At 32.2% G+C, this 27,079-nt stretch overlaps 3 protein-coding genes across 3 annotated transcripts; all 3 read left to right on the forward strand.

Moving 5' to 3' along the window:
• Positions 1-762: 762 nt before the first annotated feature.
• Positions 763-13,500, forward strand: LOC148191606 (structural maintenance of chromosomes protein 2-1-like). Its single transcript, XM_088100573.1, has 20 exons — positions 763-1,265; positions 4,173-4,853; positions 4,988-5,131; positions 5,222-5,512; positions 5,607-5,792; positions 5,875-6,039; positions 6,131-6,190; positions 6,421-6,483; positions 6,634-6,725; positions 6,934-7,030; positions 8,974-9,090; positions 9,215-9,433; positions 10,330-10,470; positions 10,548-10,715; positions 10,790-10,974; positions 11,084-11,177; positions 11,254-11,342; positions 11,689-11,914; positions 12,634-12,708; positions 13,075-13,500. The coding sequence occupies exons 1-20, from the start codon at positions 948-950 to the stop codon at positions 13,192-13,194; spliced, it is 3,531 nt and encodes a 1,176-aa protein (XP_087956699.1). The 5' UTR covers positions 763-947; the 3' UTR covers positions 13,195-13,500.
• A 915-nt stretch (positions 13,501-14,415) lies between these two features.
• Positions 14,416-17,522, forward strand: LOC148191607 (uncharacterized). The gene is made up of 2 exons (XM_088100229.1): positions 14,416-15,193; positions 16,688-17,522. The coding sequence occupies exons 1-2, from the start codon at positions 14,594-14,596 to the stop codon at positions 17,405-17,407; spliced, it is 1,320 nt and encodes a 439-aa protein (XP_087956355.1). The 5' UTR covers positions 14,416-14,593; the 3' UTR covers positions 17,408-17,522.
• A 5,078-nt stretch (positions 17,523-22,600) lies between these two features.
• On the forward strand, positions 22,601-27,067 carry LOC148191608 (uncharacterized). The gene is made up of 12 exons (XM_088101036.1): positions 22,601-22,692; positions 22,784-22,945; positions 23,060-23,120; positions 23,302-23,338; positions 24,204-24,334; positions 24,479-24,574; positions 24,664-24,772; positions 24,973-25,106; positions 25,605-25,744; positions 26,640-26,690; positions 26,774-26,856; positions 26,956-27,067. The coding sequence occupies exons 2-12, from the start codon at positions 22,847-22,849 to the stop codon at positions 27,056-27,058; spliced, it is 1,044 nt and encodes a 347-aa protein (XP_087957162.1). The 5' UTR covers positions 22,601-22,692; positions 22,784-22,846; the 3' UTR covers positions 27,059-27,067.
• The last annotated feature ends 12 nt before the right edge of the window (positions 27,068-27,079 follow it).

The following is a 27,079-nucleotide window of genomic DNA, read 5'->3' on the forward strand; positions in this document are numbered from 1 at the left end:
ATTGAGTCCTTTCCGTTAAGTTGGCTGGACGACGTTAAAATAATTGATGAGTGAGATGCTGAGATGACGAACGAACGCTCGTCCACCAGCGAACGAACGCTCGTCCACCAGCGAACGAACGCTCGTCGACCTCTTACCGCTGGACGACCGTTCGTTCGGTGGTCGCCGAGCGTTCTTTCGCTGGTGGACGAGCGTTCGTTCGGTGGTGGACGAGCGTTCGTTCGTCATCTCAGCATCCCACTCATCAATTTTTTTAACGCCGTCCAGCCAACTTAACGGAAAGGACTCAATTGATATCAATTTTCAAAATTAAGGACCATTTTGATACACTTTAGAAAACGAGGACCTATCTGAGACATTCCTACACAAATAGGGACGTAAAAAAGGATTAAACCTAAAAAAAATATTTATTTATATATATTTTTTTGGAAGACTCATATTAATCATTACGTGCGAGAATTTACTCAATTGAATACCTTGGATATATATATTTAGGTCTACTTTTCTTACTTCTTGAAGTTTGGATCAACTAAGAACAAAGGTAAAAGTAAAATATAAAAAACAAACAATTAAGTATACACATATTTTGTATAATCAATTGTTTAATATACAAGTTTAGCAACTTCTGTAACAGATAAATGAAAAGAAAAAGAATATTTTACCATAATTTAAATTCGTTAATTATTAAATAAACAATTAAATTCATCTCATTATCACAATCAGTTGATAAAACCTAGAATAGTGAGATGGAGCCTGATTTTGAATTTCCCTAAATTTTCCCGCCTTTGATTTGCTATTCCCTTTGTCAGCTTCAACGCCCCCAACAAAGCAAAATCCCAAAAAGACTCATTTTTATTATTCCAATTCAAATTTTTTGTTCTCTTCACTCTCTTCCTCCTTCAACCGAACACGCCGTGTCGCGTTTCGATCTGCGAACCCTTTTCGCCATGCACATCAAGGAGGTTTGCTTGGAAGGGTTCAAGTCATACGCTACGCGCACCGTTGTTCCGGGCTTCGACCCCTTCTTCAACGCCATCACTGGCTTGAACGGTTCAGGCAAATCAAACATTCTCGACTCCATCTGCTTCGTTCTTGGCATCACCAATTTGCAGCAGGTTAGGGCTTCCAACCTCCAGGAACTCGTCTACAAGCAGGGTCAGGCCGGAATCACCAAAGCAACCGTCTCCATCGTCTTCGACAACTCCGACCGGTCGCGAAGCCCTCTCGGTTACGAAGGCCATCCCGAGATCACAGTAACAAGACAGGTTCTCATTTCTTCTTCTTCTTGTTCCCAATTCTTGTTTTAATTCCGCTGTTCTCCGTTAAAAAACGTAACTTTTTTTTCTTCTGGTGAAGAGTATCACATTATGAATAAAAACTAGTCACTGGAAATAGAATCACTGTTAGGTGAATAATGTTTTAGGAATTATACCATTGAATAAGGCTTAAATTAGGTAGACTTGGTTGTGTTTAAGTCTACAAAGCTTGAGCCAAATACTCTGATAATTTTACTCAAATCATTCACTAATGGGTCGTACCTAGTGTATTTCTAGTTATGTTCTATCGGGTTTATTTGCCAATGGTGTTTTTATTTCTCATTGAGGCTGTTTTTGGGGATCTTGACAAAAAAATAGGAGATAATGGAAGTAAAGAGAAAATGACTTTTTCTTTTTAGCAATTAATTATAAATTACTAAAATCCTTCACTAGCAGGCTTTTCATTTGATGTGTTTTCTCCTCGGTCTTGTCTCTTTCAGGTTTATTTGCTGAAGATGCTTTAGTTTTACGTTTTGTAGCTGTTTTTCAAAATTTATATATTTTAATTAAAGGGATAAAGGAAGTTAATGTAAAACAAATTTTATTTTTAGCAGTTAATTCTCTTAATATTTTTATTTATTTTTGGATAATGATGGCTTTGAAGTTACACTCAGTGTTGCGAAATTCGGACCTATTGGGTAAGCCGGGTATCGCGATGATATCTTTATTATAATATATAGCAAAGCAATGAGAAATTGATATTTTGTGCCTCCATATACTTTAAAGAAAAAGATTTATTAATAAAGATGGTTGTATAATAAATAGTGAATAATTACGTAAAGAGAAAATATTAATAAAGGTTGTTACATAAAAAAATAGTGAGTTGAATTAGTTTTAACATAATTTATTTCTATTTTTTAGATAAACAGAATTATAAAATGGGTGGAGAGTTCTTGCTATAAATTGTGTGTATATATGCTTTTGACTTTAGTTTTGAGGTTCTGTTGTTCTTTATATTTTTTTGAAGAATTTGTGTTGTTGTTAAGACTTCTATTTTGGATAATTTCATATATAGTTTTTCTATGTTCAACATGATATCTAGAGTCTAAGGTTCTTTTATATAAAAATTGTAATTGCTTGCCTGTTGGGCTGACAATTGTTCGTGGCATCACAGTCTATCATTGCTGCCGTCGAAGTTCTAGTTTTGATTGGCAACCTCATGGTTTTGATTGTCTTAGCTAAACGACCATAGTGATGTCTTCATCAGAAATCTTATGTGCTCTCAGCGTTTTCAAAGTTGTGGATCTGCCTCATTTTTTTCCATGCATGGTAGTGCGTCATGTCTCATTTTAGACAAGGATTTAGAGGTCAATGTCGCTCTTTTTCCTCTTCCTGGTCTGTTTTCCATGGTCGCACGTCTTGTTTCAGGCAACTATTAAAAGCATTGAGGTTGTACTTTCTCCTCTTTTCAGTGCCTTGTTTGGAGAATCTTAGATTTTGAGGGTTTCTCTCTTTTCATCACTTCTTTTGTTGCTGTCTCTTTTGACCTCTCTTTGGTCACTAGTGTGTATGACTTGTCCATATATATTTTTTCTTTCATGGTAAAGATGACTTTTGTTAGTTTATCTATAGCAACGATAGTTCTTCAACAATGTCCTTTTTTATCAACTGCATGTAAACAATGTATTCCTTGATAGTGATTTGTAAGGAGAGCCTTCTTGGTTGATATTTCATCTTATATGTTGTTTATGCAAATCATTAACAATTTAGTGTTACTTGAGTTTAGAAGCAAATATTTTCACTAAGTTTTTATTGATTATATTAGTAACAAGATTGGTACGTACGATTTGTATACATCGAGAAGTGTTAAACTAGTTTATTATTATTCCTTATTTGTATTTTGGGCTTAGCCCATATTTCTTCTATTATAAATAGAGTATTTTATGTGTATATTCAACCCAAGTGAGATTAATCTTATACATAGTTTTCACTATATTCAACAAATATTAACTACTTTGTGACGATGATGTTTTGAATTGTATTGAATTTTTTCTTATTACATATATTAGTTCTTTGTTATGATAAACATTTTTAAATTTATGATAGACTTATCAAATTATGTGAAATATATATAACCTTTTTTAATGTAAACTGGTTAATAGATGACCAAATGATCATTGACTCTGTACCGGTTTCCACAACATTGGTTAGGATACAGGACCTGGTTCTAATTTTCCAAATCCATTAACTCCAATTCCTAATTTTTTAGTTTTGTCTCTACATTTCAGGTTTATTTATCTCATGTTTTATGCTTAATTCCATTTTTAGAGACTTTGTAAGGTTGAGAGGAAGAAAAGTGAGGGATGGAGGGAATTTTGACAATTGAAATGATGCGATAATAGAATGGAAGTAAATAATTGAATTTTTGTTGATAAGGATAAAATTTTCTCTCTTTTTTCATTATTTTTATCTTCAGCTAAATTAATAAAAATGAGAATGTATTATCTGCGTTTTTTTTGTTTCTTATGCAAACTTACCATTATGTTATTTGGCGACAGAGAATTATGGGTTCAGTTTAATAGTTGTTTGATTTTCTTTTTTATGATAGTGATGACTTAAGTTATGTACGACCAACTTAACAATATTTTGTTGAAGTAAACTTAGGTTTAATGTTTAATAATTAACATAAAAAAGATTAAATTATAATTTAAAATGGAAAATTAATCTCGTTTTTTGGGGTTTTAAGTTTAGAAGCTTCTTGTATTGATTCACTGCGTTTACCTTTTAAGTTTCAAGTTGTTTTCTTGTTCTTGGGTTGAGTGGCAATTCCATTTTAAAAGAAAATTTTAACTATCAATGATTAACTGTATGCATTATCGTTTTGTTTATTGTGTTATGTATTGGGGTACAATGCAGATTGTGGTAGGGGGAAGGAACAAATATTTGATCAATGGGAAGCTTGCACAGCCTAGTCAAGTTCAGAACCTTTTTCATTCAGTGCAGCTAAATGTTAATAATCCACATTTCCTTATAATGCAAGGACGGATCACTAAGGTTTTAAATATGAAACCGCCAGAGATATTGTCCATGCTTGAGGAAGCTGCGGGGACGAGAATGTACGAGACAAAGAAAGAGGCTGCTTTAAAAACACTTGAGAAGAAGCAGAGTAAGGTTGACGAGATTAACAATCTTCTTGATCAGGAAATACTGCCTGCTCTGGAGAAGTTAAGGAAAGAAAAGACACAGTACATGCAATGGGCTAATGGAAATGCTGAGTTAGATAGGCTGAGAAGGTTCTGTATTGCTTATGATTATGTTCAAGCGGAGAGGATTAAAGACAATGCTGCTTCGGAGGTGGAGGGAGTGAAAGGCAAGATAGCTGAGATTGATGATGCTGTTAAGACAAATCAGGTGGAAATAAAGGAAATGGAGGCCAAAATAGCTCAGTTGTCTGCTGAAAAGGAAGCTAGCATGGGTGGAGAAATGAAATCTCTCTCAGAGAAGGTAGATGCGCTTTCCCAGAATCTTGTGAGGGAAACGTCTGTATTAAATAACAAAGAAGACTCTTTGAGGAGTGAAGAAGCCAACAAAGCAAATGTATGTCAGTGATGTTCTGAATTCACTGTTTGCTCAATTTGAAGATTTTGTTGCCAATTCCTTGCAACTAATGTTTTGAGATATTTCTATTTTGTGAAGCTAATATTTGGTTTTTGAACCTTTTGTGTTTTAAGATTGTTAAAAACATTGAAGAGCTGAAGCAATCTGTAGACGAGAAGGCGTCTGCTGTTAAAAAGGCTGAAGAGGGGGCATCAGGTCTGAAAAATAAAGTTGAGGAGCTTACAAATAGTCTAGAGGAGCATGAAAAAGAATACCAGGTAACTGGTTTAAAGTTGTCTGGTTCTGGGATGTCTATCAGTGGGATTTCTCTTGGTGTTTATTTTATCCTGTTGCTCGAATTTTTACAGGGTGTTTTAGCCGGCAAAAGCAGTGGTAATGAGGAGAAGTGCTTGGAGGATCAACTAAGGGATGCAAAGGTAGCAGTCGGGAGTGCTGAGACAGAATTGAAACAACTGACAGCCAAGATTAGCCATTGTGAAAAGGAACTGAAGGAAAAAACAAATCAATTAAAGTCAAAACGTGAAGAAGCTAATGCTGTCGTAAAAGAGCTCAACTCCAGACAAAAAGATGTGGAGAATATAAGAACTGGGTTGGAATCTCTCTCATATAAAGAGGGTGAGATGGAGGATTTACAAAAGGTTAGATTGGTTTATCTTCTGCTAGTTTCTTTCCAATTTAAAAATGTTTATACAAGTCTTGTTTAAGTAAATTCTCTTGTAAAATAACTTATAGGAGCGTACGACTGAGATGGACTGTGTGCAAAAGTGGAAGGATGAGATACGCAATCTTTCAGCTTACCTGGCTAATGTTGAATTTACTTACCGTGATCCTGTCATGAACTTTGATAGGTCAAAGGTGAAAGGTGTTGTTGCAAAACTCATCAAAGTAAAGGATAGGTCCACAATGACTGCCCTAGAGGTTGGATATCGTGATAACTTTTACCTAAATTTATGAAAGAAAATTCTTAGGTTAAGAAGCCCTGAGTTATTGCCATTTTCAGGTTACAGCTGGTGGGAAGTTGTATAATGTTGTTGTTGACACAGAAAATACTGGGAAGCAGCTACTACAAAATGGAAATCTTAGAAGAAGAGTGACAATTATACCTCTGAACAAAATACAATCCCATACAGTTCCCTCAAGAGTTCAACAAGCTGCTGTTAGACTGGTTGGTCACTGGAATTTTTTTCTTTTTAAATTACTTATCTACTTATTTTTTCGTCACTAGAAGCTGAAGAATTGATCCACTTCCATTTAAGGTGGGGAAGGGGAATGCTGAAGTGGCCCTTTCTTTGGTTGGTTATGAAGAAGAATTAAAGGTTTGCTCCTTGAATTGCAATTTATTTTTGTAATCATGCAGTGGTACCCACTACATCGTTACTGAGCATTTTCTATACCACTTGAAGGTTCTAATAATGTTTTCTATTTTTGTTTCTGCATATTATCTTGTCGGGTGTCTTGATCAGTGTTTAGGAAATTTGGTGCTCAGGTTTTGATTCATTTTTTTTAAAGTACACATTTTCTAACTTAATTTTATGTTTGTTGCTAGAGTGCAATGGAATATGTATTTGGTTCAACCTTTGTTTGCAAAACCATTGATGCTGCAAAGGAGGTAACTAGTGATGGACCTTTTTTAATGTTCAGCTACATTGGCATTAGATGTATGATGTGTATTGGTTATGCCTTTTACAATCATACTCTTCTATCTGCCACATGATCATCTCACTCTTACACCCTTTCATTTTTGTTGGATGTCTAATAGGTGGCATTTAATAGAGACATTTACACAACAAGTGTCACTCTTGAAGGAGATATATTTCAACCAAGGGGTCTTCTGACTGGTGGGAGCAGGAAGTATGGTCCTATACCAGAATACACATTGTTTTCTGTTCAATAATACACTGATCAGTAAAGCATAATATAATAGAGTTTTTGACAACCTTAAAGGAGTTATGTTTCTAGTAGTTGATGCAGCCACTTAGTTATTCAATCTCTGTATCTGATGTCATTTTAAGCAATTCAGTATACTTCTGGATATGTTGTGACGGATTTGTTGTAACAGGGGAAGTGGTGATCTTTTGGGACGACTTCATGCTTTGGCTGAGGCCGAGTCAAAACTTTCAGTGCATCAAAGAAGGTTGTCAGAGATCGAGGCAAAGGTAGACTCCGAAGACCCCCTTTTTCCAGAATTATATGGAAACTTTGAAAACATAGTAATAAGCGATTTTACATTGTATTTTGATATTTTGTTTTATTTTTCTGCTACTGAATTTGGAAGTTTAAATATAGGAATGATTAGCTTATATGTTATTTGGGTTGGGTGTCAATTACTTGAAGTAAAGATGCAGGTAGGTTTCCCTTTTGTTGCAATGAAAGCCACCTATTTGCTATAATTAATGGTGGGTACTGAAGCAGGAGTCAAACAAATCCTCCTTTAGAAAGAAAATATCAAAAAACAAAGCATTAATTAATTAAACCCCCCACATGTATATTCAAATCACTTCTAAAATGGTTACTAGTGCTAGGTCAGGACCTTAAATTAAGTACAAAATTGTTTTATTCAAAAGAAAGGGTAATTTTGGTTTTCGGCCTTAAAAGTTCAGGCATTTCACTTTAGGTAAAGCCGCTATGCACTGATTTTGGGGCATGTTGCCGAAGACCTCGCACCTTTTACTAGTCTAAAAAATGCACAACCCCAACCGCACCTTTTACTAGTCTAAAAAATGCATATGATAACTTGCTCTCTTTAGAGATTCAGTTTTCCTTAAGACATCATAAACGTCTCAACTAAAAGTATCTAGCTAGGGTCGAATATACAGATAAATTGTTAATGTTTCACAACCAGAAGAGCATAAAACACAACCATGAAACAATATTATAGGGTATTATTGTGAGTATTTGCTAGATATTGTTTATTAGCTTTGTTATGTACAGTGGTCCAACTAAGAGATTTCATGTTGTTGGGAACTCTGACTTTCTAAAATAGATCAGCGAGCCAACCCTTGGAGAATTGGACTTAGAAAGGGCCAACACAATAATATTATCCAGTGGAATCGAAAGTTTGTGGGCTGTAGGAAAAGAGAAAATGACCCTTTTGTTTCGTAATAAGTAAAGTTTCAATTTCAACATTAAGAAAATTTCAAGAAATGGAAGAATTTTAACCTATGAAGCACAGACATGGCACATACACTTCGATACCTATAATCTGCAAGCATCATCATGAATTATTTAAATCGACAATGGAGATTTTTGTATTCAAAATCATAAAAGTTACTCAATTATAACAATTTGAACATATTGTTGCTTAGTACAAAAAATGATGTAATCAATTCATCTAAAATCCAAAAAGTTAAAAGAGAATCTAATTCATTTAAAAAATTCCTCCTCTTATTGATCATCATTATTGAAAAAGACACTCTATAGCTCAGGTTCATCTAAGAAAATGTAAACACAGAAGTGGAAACTCAATACAAGGTAAAGAGAAAACTTAAATGCGAAATAGACACATCCTTTGTTTAAAGGAGAAATAGAAACTTACAACACAAGTTTCCGACTTTTCAGCTTTTAATGCTGTGTTGGACTCTTGGAAGTCACAGTTTTCTCTCTCTGTAATTCAACTCTTCGGCAAAGTGTTTGACACATGTTGATGTCATTGAAGAGCTATGTCCGTGCTTCACAGATTTTAGGAGAAATGTTTTGGTGAGAGGAAAAAGGATTTTGGTGGGGATAAGAATACATACTAGTTAGTTTGACATTGTTTCTGCTTAGCATCTGTTAGAAATGGAATTGATCCAAGATAATCCCAAAAATCGTGGGAGGATGGTTCCCCAAGCCTTATTAGTAGTATTTTGACCATGTTTACAGAGTTAGCAAGCAAACAACGTGGTGCGTATATGAATGGATCTAAGCACATTATGATTTTCTTTTTACTTCATAGTTTCTAGTACGCATTTGTTTTTGGTATTTATTACTTTTGATAATCTTGAAGCTTAGTCATTTTTTTTCTCTAAGCTATTTTTTGAAAATGAGATCATTTTTTCAGATTTTTCACATAATTTTAATCTTATAAATCTTTGGTTTGTCGTTTAATCATGATATCCAGATCTCAAAGCTTCTTCCGCTTCAGAAAAAGTTTATAGATCTCAAAGCACAATTAGAACTTAAGTCGTACGACCTTACATTGTTTCAGAGCAGAGCTGAGCAAAATGAGCATCATAAGGTTTTTGTTTCTTTTTCTTTCTTTCTCTAAAATTGATCTTTGAAAAAACATTGCAGTTCCGTGGGATTTTGTTATATTTTTCTGTGTTATTCACCACCAATCACCATCTCATTTTTCTTTGTAGCTTGGAGAATTAGTGAAGAAGATTGAGCAAGAGCTAAATGAAGCAAAATCGACAATCATGGACAAGCAACTTTTGTATGAGGACTGCGTCAAAACTGTTTCATCTCTTGAGAATTCAATAAAAGACCATGACATAAACAGAGAAAGTAGACTAAAAGGATTGGAGAAAAAGATAAAATCTATAAAATCTCAAATGCAGTCATCTTTAAAAGATCTGAAGGTATGTTTGAAAATTATTTTTTAAATCATATGATTCCTTTAACTGATTTAGTACAACTCAATAAAGACAAACCTTATGATGAGGGTCAAGATAGTTAGTTGTGCATGTAAAACTCCAGTTGTTATAATGAGTCAAAATCATGTTGGGAAAAAAGGTTGGGTTACCTGTGATGGTCTGCTGGATACTTTCAATATTTAACATTTATTGAAAGTAGTTTTCGTTCTTATTCCGTTCTCTTGAGAATGCTTTTCTATTGGCTTGCATATGTTCCCTTATTTGACAATACTGCCTTCACTAATTGTTGAAAGTACCATAAACGAATTTCTGTGACATCTATGCGTTTTTGGCCAGTGTCCGCCCATCTCCGCCTGAGCAAATTTTGAATGAATAAAGAAGTATCTTAGGCAATATTGATATAGATTGTGGAATCAGCTAGTAGCTACAATGAAGGAAATCCTGTGCCCGATCTTATTTTTAGAGTGGGGAATGCGGTTTGTGGCTTGTTGAAGAAAAAACACGGATACATTTTCAAAAAATACAGCGCTCAGAATTAATTATAACCTACATAAATATAACCAAGTAATATTGGTATAGAAGAAAGAAATATAGGTGATAGAAATAAAAAAGAGTATAAATAGATGAAAATAAAGTGAAAGTTAAATGTGTTTAGTTGAAGAGAAATGGAAAAGAGACGAGGGGAGAGAGAGATAAATAAATGGAACTGGGTGAGAAATAGTGCTGCTAATCCTACCATTTTTACAATTATTTACACCATATTTCTCCCCTCCCAAACACCAACTAATTTCCGTCTCCTCCCCCTCTAATTCTCTCTCATCAAATACACCATAAATAATCATTACAGTTTAAAAGTTAATTGGTTGCTTGCTGGTTTTTAGGGGCATGATAGTGAAAAGGAGAGACTTGTAATGGAAATGGAAGCTGTTATCCAGGAGCAAGCATCCCTGGAGAATCAGTTAGCATCATTGGGAGCGCTGATAAGCAATCTTACCTCCGATGTAGAGCAGCAAAAATTAAAAGTAAGTATTTGTATTTTTATGTTTATTAGATCTGTTTCTGTAGTGCAAGATTGTGTTCTCAACCCTATGTGCTATAGGTTGTTGCTGTACGGGATAACCTGGATCAAGTTCAATCAGAGCTGAAATCAGTTAGCCTGAAAATGAAAGAACGTGATAAGGATATCAGTGCTATCATTAAAGAGCAACAAAAACTTGAACATAAAATTACTGAGAGTAATCTAGAAAGGAAGAAGATGGAAAATGAGGTAATATTAACAGCTCTTGCCTGAACACTTGAAATTGTGTGCTTAAAAATCATATCTTTATTCTATTATTCCAGGTAAAACGAATGGAGATGGAACAGAAAGATTGCTCTGTCAGAGTAGATAAATTAATTGAGAAGCATGCTTGGATTGCTTCTGAAAAACAATTGTTTGGTAGAAGTGGGACAGATTATGATTTTTCTTCCTGTGATCCAAGTAAATCAAGGGAACAGCTCGAGAAGCTTCAGGCTGAGCAATCTGGGTCTGATGCTTTGAAACTCTACTATTATGGATTAATGTGCTTACTAAAATTATGTGTCCTAATTTACTGTAGTAACACTTTTTGTTTGCTATTGTTTTACATGCTTAAGACTTGAGAAAAGGGTGAATAAGAAAGTGATGGCAATGTTTGAGAAGGCAGAGGACGAGTACAATGATTTGATGTCAAAAAAATATATAATTGAGGTGAATTTTAAATTATTTTCACAATTTTTTATCCTTCTTGTGGAAGTGCTTATTCTTCTTTTCTTTTCTGGCCTAGAATGACAAGTCCAAAATCAAGAAGGTGATTGAAGAGCTAGATGAGAAGAAGAAGGAGACACTAAATGTTACCTGGATCAAAGTAAATAAGTGAGTTATTAATTCTTTAGTATAATGTGAACTACTCTATCTATGATTGTTGTATATATTAGCTTTTTGATAGTTGAGTTGGTTAACATGATATCAGATCCGTCATGACAAATAGTCAAGGGGTCAATCCAGTATAAAATATTTTGGATAGTGATGTTTTCATTCATCGCATTAAAAATAGGATCACAAGACGGAGAATAAATAAAGCTATAAACAAACTTGGGTGCCATATCCCTATCAAAGGAAATAAATGTAATCTAATCTGTTAAAATCAAAATGATTTTCACCACAAAATGATCCATTTAATACACTGGTTGAGTATCACGTTTTTATTTTGTTCATCCAGGGACTTTGGGTCTATCTTTTCTACACTATTACCGGGAACAATGGCTAAACTAGAACCTCCAGAAGGATGCAGCTTCCTTGACGGTCTTGAGGTTCGTGTTGCATTTGGAAGTGTGTGGAAGCAGTCGTTGTCTGAATTAAGTGGAGGTCAGCGATCGCTGCTTGCACTTTCTCTGATTCTGGCACTGCTTCTGTTCAAACCCGCTCCACTTTACATCCTTGACGAGGTATGTTTTTTTTGTAATTTTTTTTTTTGTAGAATGCCAGTTATCTTATTGTTACAGTACTTACAATAGACTACATTGAATTCATGATAGTGAAATACTGAAATCATATAAGTTCGCCTCTATATATACACTGATAGGGTCCTACAAAAGACCTTAGGATCTGAGTTGTTGATGCATGCTTGGCACATAACATATCCTGAACAAACTTTTTTTTTCCTTTATGCATTTTGTCAATGCCTATATTAGCAAAAAAAGATGTTTGTATTTTTCTGTAAAATTCAGTGCTATTGATCCTTTCCCGTGTTAATGATGTTTCAGTTAGAACGTAGTGATATGTCAACCTCAGAGGTGCCATCCAAGAGCACTAACCTTTACTTTACTAATCATAATCCCACTAATTAGGAAAATATATTGTGAGACGATCAGAAAACATGGGAACTGATGTCAAGAGAAAATGACGAAAGCTAATTCCTAAAAAAATCTGAAGATATTGGATAATTTTGTAGATTATCGTATTATCATATATTCTAACACTCCTCTCAAGCCAAACCTTACAGTAAGATTACTACAGATAAACCCATTATCGAAAGATGTATAATTGAGACCATAGAGTGGAGAGAATGGGATGATTATCTGTTAATATTACCTTCAATTTAATTTATACAATTCAATCAATGATTGTGTGGTTGGGCCAAATGTTTCTTGTTTGATTCTTGCAGGTTGATGCAGCTCTTGATTTGAGCCACACACAAAACATAGGGAGAATGATAAAGGCTCATTTTCCACACTCTCAGGTAGAGTAAAATTGTTGATATTGTCGTGTGATTTCTTGCAATTTTGTCTTTCTAATTCTAAAAAAATAATTGCCAAGAATCTCTTATTTCAGGTTACACAAAATATTAAAAGAAAAACATAGACGTCTTGTCTTTTCACATGTATGATCATGTGATTTTTTAATGTCAACTTTATTTTTCATAAAGAAAGATTTGTTACAGAATTCGTCTAGTTTCAGAAGACTTTTTTTTCTTATCACCTTTTTCTTTTTACTAAAAAAACAATTGAAAATATTTCAGATGTTACACAATTTCTTTAATTCACTCTCCTGTGGCTATTTCCCCATTTCCACTGACCTCATTTCTTTTGGTTACTTCTACTTGCAGTTTATTGTGGTTTCCTTGAAGGAAGGCATGTTCAATAACGCAAATGTTCTTTTCCGGACAAAATTTGTTGATGGTGTTTCAACTGTTCAGCGAACAGTTGCTTCTAAACAAAGCAAATGATGTTTTTGCTTCATCTGTTACAAACTTGCGTTCATCTACAGGGAAAGTAGAAATGTAGGTAGTACCTGTAATTTAAGTGCTTATGTAATTTGAACATCAGTATAAGCAAATGATGTATTTGCTTCATCTGTTATAAGTCTTGCACTCATGTTCATCTTCAGGGAAAGCAGAAATGTAGGTAATACATGTAATTTAAATGCTTATGTAATTTGAACATCAGTGTAGGGTCTAGATGTGATTTAACTATGACTAATGATATTCCTGATGTAATTAACTATTTAACAATGAAGATTGGGGTAACATGGATGTGTTTGAATCTGGATGATCTAATTTTGTGCGAGAGGAAGTATATAGAAATTAACGAGTTGTGCGAGAGGAAGTATACCTTTGCTGCTTCCAACAAGAGTAGAACCTATGAACATAGGAATGGTCTTATTTACTTTTTTTTTCTTATTTAGAGTCTATATCAATATTATTTCTATTTTCAATATGTTTATATTTAATAAATATAAAATTATAAATATTATTTATTTTAAAAATAAATTTATAAAAATTAAATTAAATTAAATTAAATTAAATTAAATTAAATAAAATAATTAAAAAATTTATACACAGCTAGCAATCATAAACCCGCTGGACCAAAAAAAAATCTAAATAAATTTTGAATGTAAGGGGGACCAACCCAATCCACCCTTACGGATAAAATACCAATGGTCATTCCCACCTGCGTTGATGGTCATTCCCACCTGCGTTGCATTCGGATTACGCGTCAACATAAATGTAATTTGTTGACCATTGTGAACCAAACATTAATGCTCAAAACAGCAATGACTGTGCACTTTTCAAAATAAAATTCAATGATACTAAATAGAAAGAAAAATAATTTTCTTGAATATTTTCAATGTCTTTTCTTTTATAATTTATTAATGAACTAAATAGAAAGAAAAAGCTACACCAATGACCATTTAAAGTAAGATTGTTTATGTGTGTTTTTAAATAAATTTAGTATTGGTTACTCAAATTTTATTGATCATAATACAAATAGTGTCAGTTTAAATTATTAAATACTACATATATAAATTAAAATTTTCAGCTGAATTTTTAATATTTATTTTTAGTCTCTGTGTGTGAGAGAGAGATATGTTTTGTTAAATATTGACTTCTTTTGCTAGCATAGTCTGTTTTCTAATAGTAAATTATATAATTTTGGTGAAAATGTTTGTAGCACTTTCTAGGAAATTCGTTGGACAACCTATCCCTGCAAACATTATTTCGAGGTAATTAAGACTCTCTTCTTAGGAAACATCATGTTCAAGTGTATAAGTAAACTCCTCTTCCGCTACGGTTTCCAAATACATGTATTATCCAATCAAAGATTGAAAAGATCAAATTCACAAAAATGAGTAATGTTCAAGAAAATGATACACTGAACACTCTTTATGAGGTTTCATTGAGAGGTAGTGTTTCTGAGTTAGAAACTCTGATTGGAAGAGACCCTCTTATCCTTCACAGAATTTCCTTATCAGCATTCACTGAAACTCCTTTGCACATATCAGCTTTACTTGGTCATCTTGATTTCACAAAGTCCCTTCTGACTCACAGACCTCAACTTGCTCTTGAGACTGACCACTGCAAACGCACCCCTCTTCATCTGGCTTCTGCTGAAGGCCATGTAGAGATTGTTCATGTTTTGCTGCAGACATGTGAAGATGCATGCTTGATGAGTGACCAAGATGGAAGGATTCCTCTTCATTATGCAGCTATGAGAGGAAGAACGGAGGTTGCAAGACAGTTGATCAGTGGAGCAAAGTCAGAATCTGTGATGGTGTTTGATGGATCAGGAAAAACTATGTTTCACCTTTGTGTTGAGCACAATCACTTGGAGACTTTGAAAACACTGGTGGAAGTTGGAAATGTCACGGAGGATTTTCTAAACTGTGGAGACTTTCATCATGGAAATACCATTCTCCATTTGGCTGTTATGTTCAAGCAACTTGAGGTATGTTATTCCCTTTTTCTTCCATCAGCTAAATTATTAAACTTTTGATCTTCTTATTTGGCCCTTTATCTTCAAATTTTCACCATTTGATCCTTTAAATATAATACTTGTTTTAAGTTTTGGAATACCCATTTAAGGTTTTTTTTAGATAGAAAAATTTGTCCTATATACTACAAGGTAGATTTTAAAAAAATTATAAAAATAGACAAGTCGTATAGGTTCTAAACAAACTTTATATGAAGAAGTTGTGTATCCTTAACTCTTATATGACTTCAACGAATTGTTATCGATAATAAGAAATTATAATCGATTATATCAAAAATTTTAAGGATGAAGTCATTTATCTCACACGACTTCACTCTTAAAGTTGTCTATTCTCAAACAACTTCAACAATATCTAATCGATTAGTAATTCTTATAATTGAACGACGACTTCTTCATATAAAGTCATATGAAGTCATGTGAGGTATGTATGATTTACCAATTTTCATAATTTTTTTTTAAATCTTTCTATTATCGTAATATTGGAGGCAGATTTGCCTATTTTTTCGTAAAGAAAAAAGAAACTCATTTTAAGGGTTTTTGCACCAAACTAGGCATATTTGCCTATAATATTACCAAAATGGGCAAATTCAACCAAATTTACGAAAATGGGGAAGTCGTGAGGGGCCCAAACGACTTCAAATGAAGAAGTCGTGCCCCTCCTGCACGACTTCACACTGTTCATAGCAACAGTGTTGAAGTCGTGCACCCCAAAAACGACTTCTGGGTCCTGTAATCGATTACCATTTTTTGGTAATCGATTACACAATGTTGAAATCCTGACCCATGCAAGACTGAAAATGGACGAGCGTTCACTGAAAATGGACGAGCGTCCACTTCTCCTGCCGAGCGTCCACTTAGCTAGATGGACGAACGTCCTCTTAGCTTTCTGGACGAGCGTTCTCTCTACCTGTCTGGACGAGCGTCGTCGAGATGCGCTCAGTGGACGCTCGGCAGAAGAAGTGGACGCTCGTCCATTTTCAGTGAACGCTCGTCCATTTTCAGTCTTGCATGGGTCAGGATTTCAACATTGTGTAATCGATTACCAAAAAATGGTAATCGATTACAGGACCCAGAAGTCGTTTTTGGGGTGCACGACTTCAACACTGTTGCTATGAACAGTGTGAAGTCGTGCAGGGGGTCACGACTTCTTCATTTGAAGTTGTTTGGATCCCCCACGACTTCACTTTTAGTCAATTTTTGCCTACTTTGGTAATAAATACCACATTTTTGCCTACTTTGGTAACAAAGCCCATTTTAAGTTATCATTTGAATGATTGAAGAAGAAAAACCTGAAGTTTTAACCAAAGATGACATAAACATGGTAAGATTGTGTGGAAAATAGTCCCCTTAGCGGTAGTGGAATACTTGTCTTGGCTTGACTTGATTTTTCATCACACTGCATAATCTTATTCAACAAACTTATTTAATGTATGGTGTATGTTCTTATAGAGTGTAAGGTACTTGCTCTCAATATCCAAAATAAAAGAAGAAGCAAATATTCAGAACAAGATGGGTTACACTGCTTTGGACATGCTAGAGCATGTTCCAAAAGACATGAGAAGTCTTCAAATAAAACTCATGCTGATGGATGCTGGATTCAAGAACAATGAAAATAACCAAGTTCATCATCCACCATCTGCATCAATCATAGATGTTCCTCCATCAAGGACAATAAATCCAAATGAAAAGTTTTGGAGTTTGAAGCGTGTGAACAAGGTCTTACAGCATAAGAGTGGTAGGTTGGAAGAAATGAGAGGCATGTTGAGTTTGGTGTCTACAATGATCTCAACCGTGACCTTTGGTGTTGTGATGGATCCACCAGGTGATGATTTACCTGCAAGTATGTGGGCATATGCACAATATAGAGAAGAAATGCTCACACGTTTGTTAACGATGAACACAATCTCTTTCATTGCATCACTTGGTGTCACTCTCTTACTTATAAGTGGAGTTCCCTTAAAGAATGAAGTCACAATGGGGCTCTTATCAGTAGGCACATGTGTCTGTCTCACATTTCTTGTGCTTACTTACATACATGCTGTGCCTTTGAACAAAAATATGTATTTTGGGGACACATTTTCTGTCTTGTTTTCTTGGCTTGGACTTGTTGGGGCAGTAGTTGTGTTTATCATAATTCGTGTAATTTCTAAGCTAGCGAAAGTTCTGTAGCATGGAGCAAAAGGTGGTTGAAACCTTGTCTAGAACATCTTCTTTACAGTTTGAACGTGTTTTTAGTCCATCCATCTTAAGATAAGTTTTTGTTATAAAATTAGTGTTGTTAAGAGATTTGTTGGTTAACCGGTGATTGATTGTTGGAAAATATTTTTTTTAACAATTTTTTTACCAACAGTTTATACGTGATAGCTTATAATTGGTGCGTTTCAAATATACGAACTAATAATACTAATAATACAGTGATACTGTTGTCAAAAAATTCTTAAAAAAAGTTGTTAATATATCATAATACTTTATTAATTAAGCTAATAATACTAATAATACAGTGATACTGTTGTCAAAAAATTCTTAAAAAAAAGTTGTTAATATATCATAATACTTTATTAATTAAGCGATGCACATGTTATATAAACAAAATAATTGTTGTAAAAGTAAGATTCTTTTCATTCAATATACACATACAATTTCTCTTCTTTTGCTTCTGTTTTTACTTCTATTCACTACTTCTCTCTCTTCTGTTTCTACCTTTGTGTCCGTCTTGTTCTTGGGTTTATTGTTCTTGTTCTTCCTAGTTCTAGTTGATAGGATTTGTACAGGAAACGAAAGAGTATACTAATATAAAAGAAATTCACTCGTAAAAGAAAAATTATTAAATATCTAAATATATATGATACCAAGTCTCACTCATAAGAAAAGTTGAACACTGTAAAAACATTATCATAAATCCGTTCCTTGAAATGTTGTCCGAAGTTTTTCCCCATCTGAAAGGCCCTTCGGCATGAGTGAGGTAAGAGATGTTTTTAATTTGTTAAATTCATTGTTTTTAACATTAATATAATTTATTAATTTTTTCTTATTTTATTCGAGTACTATAATATTTATTGCTACCAAAATTTACAGTAGTCAACTAAGTATAATTTGTCCTTTACAAAATAATTGTTTGCAATTATGGATTTTACTAATGTCAATTTTTGATTAACGAATATAAAAACATTGAATTTTACAACCAAGGTGAAAGGCTCAAAAAACAAGTAAAACTACACTAAAAAAATTATGGATTAAATTGAAATTTTCAACATATTTTGTGTGCAAAAAAGGGTCACGTGACAAAAAAAAAATATTCATGCTGAGAAAAAAAAAATTGGGCACACAACAATTTTTTATAACTAAAATTTCTGGAATTCTTTTTATTGTTTAATACATATAATTTCAAATTTTATTCTTTACTGCATATATATTAAATATTCAATGACTATTATTCTAACATACCATCTCTTTTCATAACTAACATCGACCATTTAAAATAAAACAAAGTTATAATTTCTTTTAGTTCCTACCAGGAAAATACATGAGTTATGAAAATATATATTTTTTTATGATAATAATAATATTTTTTATTATTTTATTATAAATCATAAATATATATTTGTTTTATAATTTTATTATAAATAATGTTTATTTATTTTTTGTAAATAGTTTTATAATTAAAAGAGTGACTAAGTTTAAGAAGACAGTAAAAGAACGGTTAAATTTTAAAAAAAAGAATAATTAGTTAAAAAATAAAATTAATAAATAAATATTTTAGTTTAAAAAAATTATTTAAAGCATAAAATTATATAATTTTATTTTTTTTATTTCATTTTTTTCTATCAAACACCAATAGCGCAAAATGGTCTTTTATCTTCTAACATTCAACGTTTAACAAAAAAAATCAATGTAAAAATGAACAATTAGATGTTAGACCGCTGTTATATACACTTTAAACATCGAACCACTGTAGTAGTTGATGTTATATATGATTTTGTGCTGTCGAGCTCATTCTATTAAGTTGTTGAGCCCGAACTATTATGTTGTCGAGTTAATCTTGTTGAGTTGTTATGCAGAACTTAATCTTATGATGTTGAAAAGTATAGGGACAATCGTTATATCATATTAGACGTCGGATAGTTAGGAGGGTCGACTTCTAATTTTGTTAAATACTTAAAAAACTAAATTGAAAAGACGTTCTCCTATATACATATGACATCGGAAAGTCTAGGAACCAACATCATATCGTATTAGACATTAGATAGTTAAGGAGGTCGATGTCGTGTTTAAATCATTAAAAAAATGCAATACAAATGTTTTTTTTTTCAGTACCTATTAAACGTCGGCTCCTACTTGTTTGACGTCTAATTAGATATAATGTCGACTCACTAGGGCGTTCGACACATGCTATTTTATGAAGTAAAAGATTAGCGCGAGAGACAATTTCCCTTCCACTATTTCTTCCCGCTCTCTATTCTCTAACCTCCTAACGACTTCTACATTCACCACCAAAGATAACTTTTGAACCATTTAACGCAAATTCATGTTTGAATGCTGCTTTGGGTATGATTTTATAGCATTTTCACTTATTATTTTCATGTAGTTTTTGTTTAGTTCCCATTTAAAATTTAGTACAAATGATTAAAATTTTAATTGTTTGTATTAAATCTAGGATTTTTTATCAGATAGTTTGGAAAAATTAATTTTCATAATTCGTTATAAAGTGTACATTAAAGTTTATACATAAATTTGATAAAATTTCATTTGAAACCATTTTCTATTGTTCTTTGGATGCATACTTGATTGTACTCACGAGTTATCACTTTTATTTCGTGTATTTCAAAGACTAATCCAAAATGTTTTCAAATTTTTTATCAAATTTATGATGTTAGACTTTTTTGTATGTGTTATCAAATTATGAAAAATATTTGTTCTGAATGAGTAAAACCTAATCTTGTAAGAGTTGAAAATTTGAGATTGATGGAGTTTGTTACAAACATATTATGGATTGAAGCTGGATGAATGAATATCACATCAGTAAAAAGTATGAAAAAAAGTTTGAGTTCTTATAATATGTTGAAGAACACACAAACTCTAAGAACGAGACACGTTTTGTCCTTGTATTTGTTGTCTTAACTGGACTTAGACAACATATGAGATCATTTATTCATCTTCAATATAATGATGAATTATACAATTTGAACTTGACATGGAGAAGTATTACACAAGCCTATAAAATAATAAAAATATAGAATTATAAAAGTATAACACTATAACTATAAAATTATAAAATAATAAAATTATAAGATTATATGATTATAAAAATTATAAAATCATAAAATTATGAAAATATAAAATTATAAATTAAGAAATAATAAAATAATAAGTACGTCATTTAATAATCATATCACTTTATTAATAAAAAATTAAATAAATTTTGTTTGATTGAACCTTCAATATTGTATAAAACTTTAAATTCTCAAGTTTATTTAAAACATAATAAAACTTTTTTATTTGATTAAATACATGAAATATATAATTATTTTGCGGTTTAGAATAAGTTTGGAAGAAAATATGTATATATATATATATATATATATATATATATATATCATTTTAATTAGTAATTAAATAACAGTAAATTAATGTAATTTTGTTTTGAATAATTAGAAAACCAAATATGTAATTAAACTTTTATAACAACGCAAATTTTACATTTTTTTTATTAAATAAGGGTTTTTCTTCTTCCAAAAAACCCTGGTTTACTTGTTCAAAAGCTACATTGCAAATTGCAACCCCTAACACAGACCCAGCTCAATACTGCACTCCTTTCTCTGCCTCAGGTGGCCGCAACGAAATCTTTATTTTTTCCAAACGCAAATTGCAACCCTGGTTTTTAAATATTTTAGTTTAAAAAAATTATTTAAAGCATAAAATTATATAATTTTATTTTTTTTATTTTTTTTTATCAAACACCAGTGCGAAATAATCTTTTATCTTCTAACATTCAACGTTAACAAAAAAAATCAATGTAAAAATGAACAATTAGATGTCAGACCATTGTTATATACACTTTAGACATCGGACCACTGTAGTAGTTGATGTTATATATGATTTTGTGCTGTCGAGCTCATTCTATTAAGTTGTTGAGCCCGAACTATTATGTTGTCGAGCTAATCTTGTTGAGTTGTTATGCAGAACTTAATCTTATGATGATGAAAAGTATAGGGACAATTGTCATATCATATTAGACATCAGATAAAATTTAGTACAAATGATTAAAATTTTAATTGTTTGTATTAAATCTAGGATTTTTTATCAGATAGTTTGGAAAAATTAATTTTCATAATTCGTTATAAAGTGTACGTTAAAGTTTATACATAAATTTGATAAAATTTCATTTGAAACCATTTTCTATTGTTCTTTGGATGCATACTTGATTGTACTCACGAGTTATCACTTTTATTTCGTGTATTTCAAAGACTAATCCAAAATGTTTCCAAAATATTTTATCAAATTTATGATCTTAGACTGTTTTGTATATATGTTATCAAATTATGAAAAATATTTGTTCTGAATGAGTAAAACCTAATCTTGTAAGAGTTGAAAATTTGAGATTGATGGAGTTTGTTACAAACATATTATGGATTGAAGCTGGATGAATGAACATCGCATCAGGAAAAAGTATGAAAAAGAGTATGAAAAAGAGTTTATGAGTTATACAATATAGAAAAGACTAATATGAAAAAAACTTAGGCAACATGCGAGATCATTTATTCATCTTCAATATAATGATGAATTATACAATTTGGACTTGACATAAAAAAGTATTACACAAACCTATAAAATAATAAAAATATAGAATTATAAAAGTATAACACTATAACTATAAAATTATAAAATTATAAAATTATAAAATTATAAAATTATAAGATTATATGATTACAAAATTATAAAATCATAAAATTATGAAAATATAAAATTATAAATTAAGAAATAATAAAATAATAAGTACGTCATTTAATAACCATATCACTTTATTAATAAAAAATTAAATAAATTTTGTTTGATTGAACCTTCAATATTGTATAAAACTTTAATAAAAGCTTAATTTAAAATTCTCAAGTTTATTTAAAACATAATAAAACTTTTTATTTGATTAAATACATGGAATATATATAATTATTTTGCGGTTTAGAATAAGTTTGGAAGAAAATATGTATCTATATATATATATATCATTTTAATTTAGTAATTAAATAACAGTAAATTAATGTAATTTTGTTTTGAATAATTAGAAAACCAAATATGTAATTAAACTTTTATAACAACGCAAATTTTACATTTTTTTTTATTAAATAAGGGTTTTTCTTCTTCCACAAAACCCTGGTTTACTTGTTCAAAAGCTACATTGCAAATTGCAACCCCTAACACAGACCCAGCTCAATACTGCACTCCTTTCTCTGCCTCAGGTGGCCGCAACGAAATCTTTATTTTTCCATTTGGGTTTTTGATTGAATGAGGAATCGTTTATAATGCTGAATAAAAAACCATCCTTTACAGATACTAGAAGTTTTGGTGAGAAAGGAAGAAGAAGAAGAAGAAGAAAAGAGGGTGTGAAGAGAGATGGGAAAGAAGAACAAAATGAAGGAGAATGGAGGCAAAGAGCACTGCCCCTCCACACTTTTTGTCTCCAACTTACCCTATTCCTTTTCCAATTCTCAGGTATTCGTTACTTCCTCGGTTCTTCTCCTTTCATTTGTTTGTTTGTTAATTGGTTAGATTTTTTTTTTATAATGTATCTGTTTAAATTTTTGTACAAAAAAAATGTAAAATCAGTTGGAGGAGACATTCAGTGAGATTGGACCTGTGCGGCGTTGCTTTATGGTCACACAGAAAGGTAAGGGTTTAATAACTGAAGTATATTAGATGATGCATATAGATTATGTATGTGTGTCAATAGGTTATACTATACTACTGGCGAAACAAAATTATGTATGCGGAGACTTCAGGCATAAGTGAGGTGTATAATTTTGCTCTTTGTATTTTTGACATTTTTTTCTTTGTTTAATGATCCACAGGGTCAGCGCAGCATCGTGGTTTCGGTTATGTCCAATTGTGAGTTTATATTTAACTTCCAAAAGTTTAATTTGTTGTTATCACTGTCTTTGGTTCTCTTACCACTACCAGTTGTGAGGCTTCTTGATAAAAACTTCTAGGAGAGAAGAAAAAAATGAGACGGACTTCTTCATAAATGAAAATTAACTTGTGGACAAGTTAAAAAATAAAAATTTAGAGAAGTCGAATGAAAGACCTACTGCAAACTAGCTTATGGATAAAATAGTTTTAACTTTTGGAGAAATTCTTTTTTTTTTTCATTGTTTTAGAAGTTCTCATGGAAAAGTTTGTCCAAATAATAAGCTCTCGATGTCATGACTTGATATTGAATTTCGGGCTTTAGCTTATATTATTGTGTTCTAGCTAGTTCTTTTGATGTGGTTTCATGCCTATGCTTTGGCCAAAAACTCATTCAACTAAAGCTATCAAAAAATATGAATACTCAGTAGTCAGTACGCAAGTGAAAGTTTCCCCTTTCTGGAAAATATCCTCAAACATGGATTGCAATATGCTCTTATGCTCTTCAGCTGTTGTATCTCATCAGTAAAACTCCATGATCCTGCCGCAAAGTTGCTAATAAAACTTAAAGCATCATGATTTGCGAAAATCACTCAAGAAGATATCAATAGACAAACTTTATTCTGGATGTTCAAGTTGTGTAGTGCTTCAATAATATGAAACCTGTCTTCTTTTGATGGTGACTGTGATATATAGCCGTGTTGTTGTTATTGTTAAATTAGTCCATAATCATAATTTGTTATCGTTGTTTTTGTTTGAGTTGTAGTGTTCTTCTCTCTTACCTTTGTTAGAATCAACATGTGTGACTTGCTTTTCCCAGTTTGTAATTAATTGTTTCCATCTTCAGTGCTGTTGAGGAAGATGCCAATCGTGCTATTGAGCTGAAGAATGGTATGTCTGTTGAAGGCCGTAAAATTGGAGTGAAGCATGCAATGCCTCGTCCTCCTCGGGAGGAACGAAATTCAAAACCAAATAAAGGTTGATGGTAACTCTATAATTGTGGTTCAGCATGCTGTGATATCTTAATATTCCACCTTGTTTGAAAAGACAAGGAAACTAATTTAACCTTGTTAATCCTTTTATTCCTTTGTTTTCTCTTCCCTCTCTTTTGTAATGTAATAGCTGGAACACCAGATGATCTTGTGAAACCAAAAGGTGATGATGTAAACGACAGCAAATCATCTGGAACAGAGAAGCATGTTTCAGTTTTGAAGGAAGGTTGTCAATTTGTTTTTATGATTATTTTATAATTTGATAATTTATAATTCTCCCCTTGTCTTATATTTTCTTTTATTTTTCTTTTCTAGAAGTACAAGTCACAAGTAAACAAAAAAACTCAAAGAACCCAATGGAAACAAAAAAATCAGCTCTTTGTAATGATGTTGCAGATGATGGTGGTTGCTCAGAAAAACAGAGGTATTATCTGTTTTTCCCTGCAATTGTTTTTAATCCAACCTTTTTAAATCAGCTAGTTTCGATAGAGATAAAAGATGAATCCAGGAAGTTGATTTTAGCATGGATGTGATTAAATGGAAATGACTAATTGGATTACCTGATTCCAACTTACTGATGCTTCTTATGTTTGAATTGTCTTGTTTATTTTTTTCTTTTGACAGGGTTGCTAGAACTGTTATATTTGGTGGCCTCAAGGATTCTGATATGGCTGAAGAAGTTCACAGCCAAGCCAGAGAGATTGGCACTGTGTGTTCCATTAACTACCCTCTTTCAAGGAAAGATCTTGAGAAACATGGTAACTGGATTTTATCTTTTCTGCTAATGATATATAATGCAGATGATATATGTTTTTATGTTTATCTAATACTGTGTGACATGTCTATTATGTTCTATATGTGATATAAAAAGATCTTCAACTTTTTCCTTTTTATTGAATAAAACAGGTCGCATTCATGTTCTTTGCAAGTAATATTTTAGCTGCTTTATACTTGGTGTAAAGTTATTTTGTGGTTTGTGTGTGAGCTGATTCTAATTAGGTTTGCTGCTGTCTCGTACTGCCTTTATTGCATGGTTAATGGTCATTATTGCTGTTTTAATGCCAAACCCTTTTCACATTTTGAACAAATGTTAGTTGTATTTTGTCTCATGTAATCATATCGAGCGCAGATATGGATGTTGAAATTTGTTCTTCCACTGAAATTGGCAATTCAACAAGATTAAATACATTATATCACTTATTCAAAGATTCTTTGTATTTCTTGGTATTGTGGAATTCACTTTGGAAATTTTCCAGGTCTCATGCAAGATGGCTGTACCATGGATGCCTCGTCTGTACTTTATACAAGTGTAAAATCAGCTCGACTTTCTGTTGCAATGTTGCACAAAAAAGTGATAAGGGGAGAAACAATTTGGGCCCGCCAATTGGGTGGAGAGGTAAAGTACTTGCCATAGAACTCAACAGAGTTACAATATCATCAGCTCCAGCAAAACATTATATATATATATATATATATATATATATATATATATATATATATATGAATAACTGCCAGCTGACAGAAGCTGTACCATTTCATTTTGTATTCATAAATTTGCTTTATGTCTTAAAATTTGTATTCCATGGTATTAATTGCATTGAATATGTTTTTCATTTTCTAAAAACTGAGTAGGTCAAAAACCTGTTCTCTTAATTTCCTTTTTATGCAAAATTAAGTGCTCATTAGTAGTCTTAAGCTTTTTTCTGCCATTAATCAGGAGAATATGGTGTGCATGGTCTTAATATAAAGGAAGTTATGCAATGAGAATTTGTGACGTGTGCTGCTTCTTTAGGTTTGATAGGATTTTTATCTGGGTTTGATTTTAGTCTCTGTTTCTATGTTTGTGTGGAAAAGTACTTTCTTATTTGTTGTTTCCATGTTTTGTGATGCGTTTTGCTTCTAAAGGCTTTATAGGATTTTCACTTGGGTTTGGGTTTAGTCTCTATTTCCTATGTTGGTGTAGAAAAGTATTTTCTTATTTGTTGTCTCCATTTTTGAGTGTGTATTTATATACATGACAATATGTTTTTTGAAGTAGGAGATGTGTGTACCCTGCTCATCATTTGGAAGTCAGTTTTAGCGCGGTTAGAATGCATTTAGTAACTGTCTGAGTGCACTTTGTCAGATTCATCTAATAATCTATTAGGTGGTGGGATATTGACATCATAGTGTTTATGCTTTTGTTCTGTGAATTTTAATTGTTTGTAGATGATGTTTACTTCCCTGTTTACCATGTAAGATCTTGAACGAGATATTGCTTCTTAAACAACTTTCTGCTGTATGTGGGTCAGGGCTCCAAGACTCAGAAATGGAAGCTTATTGTCAGAAACCTTCCTTTCAAGGTTCGATGCCTATAATTAAAAAACTTGAAATAAATTTTCTTGGATACCTTGACTTCTGACTAGTTGACTAAACATGGATGCAGGCAAAAGATACTGAAATAAGAGATATGTTTTCATCTGCTGGATATGTGTGGGACGTATTTATTCCACAAAAGTCAGACACAGGGTAAGTTCTTTCTACTTTTTATTTATTAAGAGTTTCAATATGCTATCATATATAATGGTTTCTTAAAATGTTTTTCTTTTCCCATCTTCTCCTCTGCAGTCTGTCTAAGGGCTTTGCATTTGTAAAATTTACCTGCAAGCAAGATGCAGAAAATGTATGTACTTTTACCAAGTTTTATTTTATTTACTTCTTTGTGTTCTGAAATAACCTGCATATAAGCTTC

The sequence above is a fragment of the Vigna umbellata genome, chromosome 10 (assembly GCF_029865625.1).
Source record: "Vigna umbellata cultivar VRB3 chromosome 10, Vumbellata_1.0, whole genome shotgun sequence".
NCBI lineage: Eukaryota > Viridiplantae > Streptophyta > Magnoliopsida > Fabales > Fabaceae > Vigna > Vigna umbellata.

Excerpts from the sequence above, each read along its gene's own strand:
- LOC148191608 (XM_088101036.1), top strand. The coding sequence starts at position 22,847 with ATGGGAAAGAAGAACAAAATGAAGGAGAATGGAGGCAAAGAGCACTGC. Across the intron at positions 22,946-23,059 it reads ATTCCTTTTCCAATTCTCAG|TTGGAGGAGACATTCAGTGA; the intron begins GTATTCGTTACT and ends ATGTAAAATCAG. Across the intron at positions 23,339-24,203 it reads GGTTTCGGTTATGTCCAATT|TGCTGTTGAGGAAGATGCCA; the intron begins GTGAGTTTATAT and ends TTCCATCTTCAG.
- LOC148191606 (XM_088100573.1), top strand. The coding sequence starts at position 948 with ATGCACATCAAGGAGGTTTGCTTGGAAGGGTTCAAGTCATACGCTACG. Across the intron at positions 5,513-5,606 it reads AGATGGAGGATTTACAAAAG|GAGCGTACGACTGAGATGGA; the intron begins GTTAGATTGGTT and ends AATAACTTATAG. Across the intron at positions 9,434-10,329 it reads CATCTTTAAAAGATCTGAAG|GGGCATGATAGTGAAAAGGA; the intron begins GTATGTTTGAAA and ends GCTGGTTTTTAG.
- LOC148191607 (XM_088100229.1), top strand. The coding sequence starts at position 14,594 with ATGAGTAATGTTCAAGAAAATGATACACTGAACACTCTTTATGAGGTT. Across the intron at positions 15,194-16,687 it reads TTATGTTCAAGCAACTTGAG|AGTGTAAGGTACTTGCTCTC; the intron begins GTATGTTATTCC and ends ATGTTCTTATAG.